Below are 10,157 nucleotides of genomic sequence, written 5' to 3' on the forward strand. Positions count from 1 at the left end.
ATAAATATACTACTTTATTTATTCCCTATTGGTGCTACCTAAGTATTTTTTGTTAAGAATTTTAAAGCATTAATTGTATTATTTGTATTTAAATTTAATTTTTATTAAAGTTTCTTAATCTTGTAATATTTTTATAAATTTTATATATTCTTAATATATTAATTTTTATATTTTCAATATTTTTATAATACTTACTTAATTGTTGTTTTTATTTTATGAAAGACATATTGCAACGTTTTTTTTACATAAAAGTTTTTATAGAAAATATTTAATAATGTTAATATAAATTAAATAATAATAAAAATAAAAATTGTAATTGATTGTACTTTAATTTTTACGAATTTATTAATTTTTACAATTTATAAATTTAAAGAAATTTGCGGGAATGGATGATAAATGTCGGACCAATCACAAACCGGGGAGAAGGTGGCCAGACTCTTATTAGAGGGTCACTACATGGACCTATCTAAAGTAGACCCATGGACCTATCTAATCATTTTACTATAATTTGCTAAAATTAAAAAATTTTTATAGACAGTGGTTTCTAATACTTTTGATACGGTATTTGGCAACCAGCAACATGGCGGAGCATGCTATAGGGGAATGTGCGCATATGCGTGAAACGGATCGCAGCCATTATAGATCCATGGTACGACACATGAAATATTGGCCTAAGCTTATAACGATGTTAGCGCTCTAACATGTATAGTTTACGTTACGTTATTTCAGAGGCACGGAGTATACTTCGTGTTCAGAGGTAAAAGCGCGCTTTTTTGTCTTCACCGATGATCAGGGTCAATAATTGACTCAGAAGAAGAAGAAATAATATTTGTTTTGAGAAGATCGAGTAATTAATAAAAGGTAATCCAATACGTATTTCGTAAATGTTTTTTGATTATATAGATTATGAAAAAGAGTGATCGCAAAAATTACCCGGGCTCATCAAAATTGAGGGCCCAAAAAATGTTGAAACTGAGTTATTCATATTTTACCTTATATTCAGATATAAATAACAGAGAAAAGTTTATAGACAAGGTGATAATTATTATCAGAAATGGGATGGGTGGAATTAAACGGATTTTCACATAGTAGACATAATATATGACTCCTCCTAGATGATAGCAATTGTCACCTCAACCTGAAATTTCATTGTAATTAATATCTCATTGTAATTAATATCTCATTGTAGGATCATTTGGCGCATAGTTCAGTTCAAAAATTGAGTGTCTAAAAAACGGGGAAAAAAACTTTTCTTGTAGTCACTCTTTATTGCAGGTGTAAAGGTATATGTTATATATTACAATTTTGTTATATTGACAGGTGATATTTGGAAACACGGTAGTGTTCTGGCGATATTTTTTAATATATTAACTTCTTGTGCATTAACGTGAGTATTAACAGTTATTAATATTATAACAGTTATTAATTTTATGGTAAAGTGTAAATAAGTAACTAATATTAATTTTATGAATATTAAGAGGATCATAATATATGCTGGTTATAATTTTTTTAGGTGGAGGCGCTTCGGAGATTTGAAGGTCAACTTCATATGAATTTTTTTCACTATATGATTCCTCTTATTATTCTGTACATAAAAGTATCAAGGTAGAGATATAAAAAAATCAATATTTTACACATTCTTTTGATACATACATATTGATGACATAAAATATTTAATAATTCGTGAACTATTGACTCTTTGATAATGGTACCTTAATGCTTTTGTGAACAGAATAATGAGATGAATCAATTGGTGTAAAGAAAACACATAGTTGCTATAGAAAAATATGTATGCAAAATGGATAATTTAGAAATAAGCAACTGTTTTCTTTACATCAATTGATTCATTTCATTACTCTGTTCACAAAAGCATTAAGGTACGATTATCAAAAAGTCAATAGTTCACGAATTATTTAACATTTTATGTCAATATGTACCAAAAGAATATGTAAAATATCTCGTAAACTATTGGTTTTTTTTATATCTCCACCTTGATACTTTTATGTATAGAATAATTAGAGGAATCACATAGTGAAAAAAATTCATATAATTCTATTTAAAAAAATTGACCTTAAAATCTCCGAAGTACTTTTCCACCTAAAAAAAATTATAACCAGCATATATATTATGATCTTAAAACTAAAGAGATAAGTAATGAGCATATATATACCACTACACTGGATCTTTTTTGTGAGAAATTCATATAATTGAATTGCATAAACGTTTCGATCTTGAATGTGACCATCTTCAGTATGTTGTTTTAAGTCTATAATTATCTTTGTTCTCATAAATTTATAAATGTATAAATAAAAATAAAAATTAATATAAACAAAGTTATAAATATATAAATTTTACTTTAATGTCAATTGTGTATAATTTAATGATTGTCGTAGATGCGAACTTAGATGTATATTTATACAGTTTGATTAATTCCATTACTCTAGTTTGTTCTTATCTTGTCTTGTGTACGATGATTGAATTTTTTTGGTTTGTGTTCTTTCTTTTAGGATGCAGTTTCCTGACTACTATATATATTATTTATAAATTATAATTCTAAATTAATTGTATGTAATGATTATAGTTACCTAAATTCTGTTAATTTACACCGTTTAGCTGACCGCTTGTTTACAGAGAATTAATTTTTCTTAAAAATTGTGTTTCTTGTTTTGAAGTCAGGAAATATATGTATATAGTCAGGAAACTGGATCCTAAAAGAAAGAACACAAACCAAAAAATTTTCATTTATATTTCTTTCTAATGTTAAGTATTAAGAAATTTATTATGATTTCTCTTTCTTGGTAATGGTATCCGAACGGTATTTTTTCATGTCTATATTGATTGATGTGTTCTCTAAAATATTTTAACATAATACGTTTTATTATTGAAAGATAATGAAATTGAATATGTATTCCAATGTCAAAATATTATATTACATACATGTAATCAAATACGCTAACAAGTATAATAAATTTTTTTGGTATATTGTTATTACGAAATTGATTATCAGAACATCCTTCTTCACGATATTAATTATTAATTAGAATAATAATTTGTAAATGTATACTTATGAAGATACATGTGATTGAAAACTCGTTAATTAACTTACACTCTAAAATCTTGAATCAAATATAGTGTTCTAGGTGAGAGATCAAACTATAACAGTTTTTTATATTTTAAAAATAAATCACAAAAGATCAGTATTAATTTTAAAATATTTGATTCAAGATTTTGGAGCACATGTGTGTGAGTTAACCAGTTTTCAATCATGTGTATCTTCATAAGTATACATTTACAAATTATTATTATAATTAATAATTAATATAGTGAGGAACGATTGTTCTGTTAATCAATTTCGTAATAACATTGTACCAAAACACATTACGTTCATTAGCGTATCTGATTAACATGTAATAGATTTTGACATTGGAATTAATACATATTATCTTTCAATAATAAAATGCATTATGTTATAATATTTTTTTAGAGAACATCAACGTCAACATACCATACTGGAAAAGCACCGTTCAGATACCATCACCAAGAAAGAGAAATCATAATAAATTTCTTAATACTGAACATTAGAAAGAAATATACAATAACGAACCTGAAGTCATATCACAGGTAGAACACACTATGTATAATTTACTTTATAATAAACATACATAAAAATGAATAAATATTTTTCTTCTACATCATTTATTCTTCTTTCTAATGTTTAGTATTAAGAAATTTATTATGATTTCTCTTTCTTGGTAATGGTTTAGTTATACAACGACATTTAATATTTCCAAATGAATTGTTACAGTCTGTTCAACAAGAACGTACGGGCTGTAACTTTGTAGATCGTCAACCGTATTCGGAATCAAGCAGTCGTTGTCTAATAGTATTAAGGCTCGCATCTATAATACCCTTTTTCAGTAAAAGATTTTTCGCTCATCGTAATGAACACCCAGGATTCTTCTCAAATATCTTGGTAGCTTTGTCATCCTTTTTCGTCGTTAACTTTTTCGGGTGCCACATTCCGGCAGGTCGTCGACATTTTTTGTTTCGTTGTAACGTTTCACCCACTTCCCGACGAATCTTTCTGACTTTTTCATGTAGCACCTGGCAGCTGCATACGACATTTTCGATCCTTTCGGATGTGTGCAAAGGAACACTGCTACAAAACGATTTGAATACGCAGCATACTCATTGTAGTTATTTGCTCTGTTACAGTCCAAACAAGTCACATTACCCATATAACATCTCAAAGCATTCTTCCGAACTATTCAGAGAATCGGAAAAACCAAACTTAACATCTGTGTATCATCTGTTAACGAAGTGCGGAACCGTACGCTCTTATTGAATAGACTGTATATCATCGTTTGATAATTCCGAACGTTTCGGCTATATATTTCAGCCATCCTTAGCAAACATTTAACGCAAAATCATTGTATCCGACTGGAAGGATATTAAACGTCGTTGTAACTAATTATCCTAAGCAATAACCTACGTTAGTCTCTAATGCTAATTTGGGGTACTGGAGCTATAATAGAAACATATTGGAATATGCGGAGCGAACAAACCTCTAGTGATCGATGGAAAATTTTATCAATCATTCGCGTAACAAGAAATCGTTACTTTTTTAATAACTTTTTTTCAAAAAATGCAGCCCCCTAAATTTTGCTGCCCCTAGATTATAGTCTAGAGTAGGTATAAAAGGACTAGAATTAATGGGTTGTAATTAAAGTTTTAGCGTTCAGGTACCTATTCATAAGTACTAAAACTTATTGCTAAACAAGGAATGGTCATAGCCAATTTCAAGATTAATTTTAACACACTAATGCTCATTTCCACCAATGCAGATTAACTTTAATCTCGGTTCAATTTACTCTTTGTCTATTTCTAGTTATAAAAATTAGAAAAAGGTAAACAGTAAGTTAAACCGAGATTAAAGTTAATCTTTATTGGTGGAAATTAAAGTAAAACATGAAATATTTAACCCTTACGATACCAACTACAATTTGGTGCCTCATCTGTACAAATATGGGTTACTAGAATCCGTTCGTTTTTTCACCTATTCAGAATGATTGAAAAAAATCTCAAAAAATTCACTAACATACTTTCAACTTCCTAGAATAAATATTAAAACTTCATTTTGGAAAATATTAAAATGTAGTATAATTTATAATTACCAAAAGATTAATAGAATGTGAAAAAATGGCATTTGATTTAAAAAATTATAACTTTTCATAATAAATGCATATAAAGAAATAACTCCATGGTTTTGTAGTTTAGATAAAAGTTTTATAAAAAAAAATACTAGAACTTTGAATTCTACAAAAAGTTGAATTATTTGAGCACATAAATATGAGTAATTTTCAACACAGGACAAATAGGAAAAATCGAATTAAAATATGTATTTTTTTATTTCGTTATGCTATTTAATGTAAAAAAACTACTTAATAAAAAATATATATAATGTTAATAACTTTCTTGTAATATAGCGTGTATCGCATCTTCAGCTCTATCAATTTTGTCTAAAAAATAAATATTCTTTTTGAAAAATAATTTTTGTACTGAAAATAAACATTCAGGCATTGATTTAGAGTAAAAATAGAATACATATAATCATTTTAACACAATTTTTATTTTTCAAAAAGCACCTTTTGTATACATACATGGGTCATTAGAGTCTCACACTGACTTGAACCGTACACTAATCATAGACGGATTGACGCTCGGGATCGCCCCGCCGCGCACAGGTTACCCCCACCACAAACTTTTTTTACGGGGAGATAACAAGCGCCAGATTCATCGAGCTTGCGAGAAACTTGCACGAACAGGAATCGTTCAGTCACTAGTGATCCGGAATTGTACTGTAAGGGTTAATTCTAAAATTTTGAGGTTGCTTTTCACGATGATGTCGTTCGAATTTCATTTCGATCATATGGCAATTAAATATGGCGGTCGAAACAAAAAAAATGATGAAAAATAGCCGACTATTTTTCTTTAAAGGTTATTTTCGATAACAATTTTTCTAATTTTCGGTAAGTACATCATCGATAGTCAACATACTTTAAGGTTGAAATCCATCATAGCAGAGCCAAAATGACAGTCAAATTGATAAAAACTAGAAAGGAGGATGCCCACGGTAAGAGTGATTTTGGCCCTGGAACTAGAACCTCCCTAATTGGTAAATTCGTTTAGAGCATGATGAGGGGTAACACCTCATACCAAATTTGGTTCTTTTATCAGGTGGGAAAGTTGAAAAAATCACTGTTGAAGTTTACTGTCTCCCCGATATCTCCTGTTACTACTTACGTTTGAATTCATGTATTTGAGAACATGCATCAGGTAAATATTCGCATAAAATGTAAAACTGAAGCAGAGATACAGTAGTGTGAATAAGTATACACCTGTCAAAGGTCACACACACACACACACACAAACACACACACACACATACGTACAAGCGCGCGCGCACCTATTAATCCGGGGGCAATCATACTTGTGTTCGTGGCCGATTGAGGTTCACGGTTGTACCGAGTCTTATTATACGTATTTTGACCCACTGAATCCGAATATCGAGGGTACTTTTCATTAAAATGGGGCCTACTATTGTTTATAACAATTTTTATAAACAAATTTTTTTTTTCGATTTTCCATTCGTAATAATTTTTTTCGTATTATTTGGGTGATTTTAAGCAAAAATGGTTATTTCACATTTTTGTCTACGACCCATTGGTTGTCCGTAAAAAAATATTAAAGTCAAATAATAATTGAAAAATCGATTTGACTTTAATATTTTTTTACGGACAACCAATGGGTCGTAGACAAAAATGTGAAATAACCATTTTTGCTTAAAATCACCCAAATAATACGAAAAAAATTATTACGAATGGAAAATCGAAAAAAAAAATAATTTGTTTATAAAAATTGTTATAAACAATAGTAGGCCCCATTTTAATGAAAAGTACCCTCGATATTCGGATTCAGCGGGTCAAAATACGTATAATAAGACTCGGTACAACCGTGAACCTCAATCGGCCACGAACACAAGTATGATTGCCCCCGGATTAATAGGTGCGCGCGCGCTTGTACGTATGTGTGTGTGTGTGTGTGTGACCTTTGACAGCTGTATACTTATTCACGCTACTGTATCTCTGCTTCAGTTTTACATTTTATGCGAATATTTACCTGATGCATGTTCTCAAATACATGAATTCAAACGTAAGTAGTAACAGGAGATATCGGGGAGACAGTAAACTTCAACAGTGATTTTTTCAACTTTCCCACCTGATAAAAGAACCAAATTTGGTATGAGGTGTTACCCCTCATCATGCTCTACACGAATTTACCAATTAGGGAGGTTCTAGTTCCAGGGCCAAAATCACTCTTACCGTGGGCATCCTCCTTTGGTGTTTTTTCGTACAATCTTATTACAAATGTGAGTTAGATCCAACTTGTTAAATGTAGTATATAATCGCACATCTATGATTTAGAGGTTTTATATTCACCGCTTTTAAAATGGCGAATCCAATATGGCGGACTATAAACTTGAAAAATCGTTAATTTTTAAATCATGTTTTATTTTGTATACTGTTTGAAACCCTAATTTTCAAATTGTTAGTGTTAGGAATGTGTGAAAATTTGAAATCATTTCAAAGATCCAACATGACAGATCCCACATGGCGATCCAACAACTCCTAAAATTCAATCTTTTTTATTAGTCCAAACTTAAAAAACTAAATATTTAGTAGCGTTCTACGGAAAAATGCATTACCAAAACATTCAAATTTTATCAAAATTGCCAATTATATTTTTGCAAAAGTTGTTTTGGTAAACGGCACAAATGAAGCAAAAAGGAGAATAGAAAACAAAATTACAAATTTTACAAAAAAAACATGATTTTTTAAATTTGGAGTAATAAAAGGAGATTGTGAATTTTAGGAATTATTGGTCACCATGTTTAATCCATCATGTTGGATCTTTGTAATAATTCCTAACAAATTTTCGCATTTCTACATTCTAATAATTTGAAGATTGGGGTTTCAAAAAGAAAAAAAAAGAAAAAATTTTAAGTTTATTACGTTTAACAAGTTGGATATAACTCACATTTGTAATGAGGTTGTACCACAGTATATACAGTAGCGCAACTCTCTGTCGGCACCTTTGATGTTAGTGAAGCCTAAAATGGAGTGCGCATGCGCGGCCGAGGCGCGTAACCAATCAGGGCACTGTATTCTATCTCACTTCTGCTCTCTGTTTATAACCTTTTCTCTCTTTCTAATTTATGTTCTAGCAATGTCCTAACCTAATTTGCACATTTGAACATTTAATACGCGTACTAACAAGTAACTTTTATAAAATTATCTTAATTTATTCCATTATTCACAGCGAATACAGAAATCTATAGTTCTCGTTTACACTATATAGATATTTAATACTCACAGTGAAAAACGAGACGCATTTGAAAGAGAAAATAAAATAAAAATTAAACATATATAATGCACATTTATTTTATAACACTATATTTTGCAATTAAATATACCCACAAAATATATTATTATTAACTAATTGTACAGCAATATTGTATGTATAGCATATATCTTGTGTATACAATATAATATATACGCAATTAGAACAGAAAGTCACAATAAAGTCAAAATGACATTAGAATGATTGAAAAATGACTTTTAATGATCATTTTGGAACAATTTTAACATCATTTTGATACAATGATGACTTGTTTTGTTTGGATATATAATTAATGTGGTATTTCATATTTTGAAATATCATATGGCTCGAATAAAATTACTTATATTTATTATATTTTTTTCATATTGAATATAGTAACCGCAGATATTAGGAAATGCAAGAATATTCTCTCTCATTCTCTCTCTCTCTCTCTCTCTCTCTCTCTCTCTCTCTCTCTCTCATAATTTTGTTGGTACTGCATCCGGATGAAGAATAGCTCTACTCTTGCTTATATTGTACCACTTTTCTTCAAAATGTAAGTGGCACAATCTATAAATGCGATGGGCATATTCTGCTCCACTTGCTTCTAAATCTAATCTTTCACACGCACGTATCCATTGCAACCATCTATATAAATATTATTATATTGGTTATTGTAAATACAAATAAAATATAGATAAAAAAATAATAGATATATATATCTACACATATACATATATATATGTTATATATATGTTATATATATATTTTTGTATATATATATGTTGTATACAGAAATTAAAAAATATTGAATATTCCAAATATATGTTAATATATAGCATAATATACAATAAATTCGTATATGTTTTAGAAAATAAATGAAATAAAAAGTTGTACCTGTCATGTTCCTTTGGAAACCGAAAAAAGTGTCGTTTTTCCACAATATTTTTATTACAGTCCTTTACGACACACCATCCGCTTGATTTTTGAGCACACATTTTTTTCGCCTTTTAAAATCTCTCCAAATATCTGTAACAGAAAGCTAAGATCAAAGTGCTTCAAGAGAATCTGAAATCTGTACTATTTTTGTACAGATAACCTATTCTCCGTAAAGCTAACTCGGTCTACGTTCTCTGTTTTTTTACACTTTCTTAAACACGTCTGAATACACTGAATAATTATTAAAATTAAACACGTATCACTTATCACTTTATCACACGTAGCACTATTCTCACTGTTTCTCACATAAAATTCGTCGCGTTCCCGCCACTTTCCGTCAAATGGTCCTTTAAATGCCTTATATGGACATTTCAATGGGACTGACAGACACCGACAATAGAAAGAAGAAGTGAGATAGAATACAGTGCCCTGATTGGTTACGCGCCTCGGCCGCGCATGCGCACTTCATTTTAGGCTTCACAAAATCAGGAGAGTTGCGCTACTGTATATACTGTGGTTGTACTTTTATCTATTTTATCAACAAGATATGACTTTGCATTACCAAAATCTTAAACATTATAATTTTGTACGTCGAGTTAGTTGGACGGTTATATAAGTTTTATATTTGGAACGACTTGCATTTGCAATGTGTTAACAAAATAATGATTTTGATCGTCACCGAATTTTAATAAATGACTCTTTTAACGACATGGATTACTCGAGGGTGAGTTTTTTGTCAGAGGGACAATTGCTTGTCACATTATTTTATTAATATAACG

The 10,157-nt window shown here is 29.8% G+C and overlaps 1 protein-coding gene across 1 annotated transcript; it reads right to left on the reverse strand.

The window, feature by feature from the left end:
• Positions 1-8,877: 8,877 nt before the first annotated feature.
• LOC108773425 (52 kDa repressor of the inhibitor of the protein kinase) lies at positions 8,878-9,889 on the reverse strand. Its single transcript, XM_018539234.1, has 2 exons — positions 9,337-9,889; positions 8,878-9,087 (listed from the first exon to the last, which is right to left on the reverse strand). Exons 1-2 carry the CDS (start codon positions 9,435-9,437, stop codon positions 8,919-8,921), a joined length of 270 nt encoding a protein of 89 aa, XP_018394736.1. The 5' UTR covers positions 9,438-9,889; the 3' UTR covers positions 8,878-8,918.
• Between the last annotated feature and the right edge of the window lie 268 nt (positions 9,890-10,157).

Source organism: Cyphomyrmex costatus, unplaced genomic scaffold, assembly GCF_001594065.2.
Source record: "Cyphomyrmex costatus isolate MS0001 unplaced genomic scaffold, Ccosl1.0 scaffold2062, whole genome shotgun sequence".
NCBI classification, from domain to species: Eukaryota; Metazoa; Arthropoda; class Insecta; order Hymenoptera; family Formicidae; genus Cyphomyrmex; species Cyphomyrmex costatus.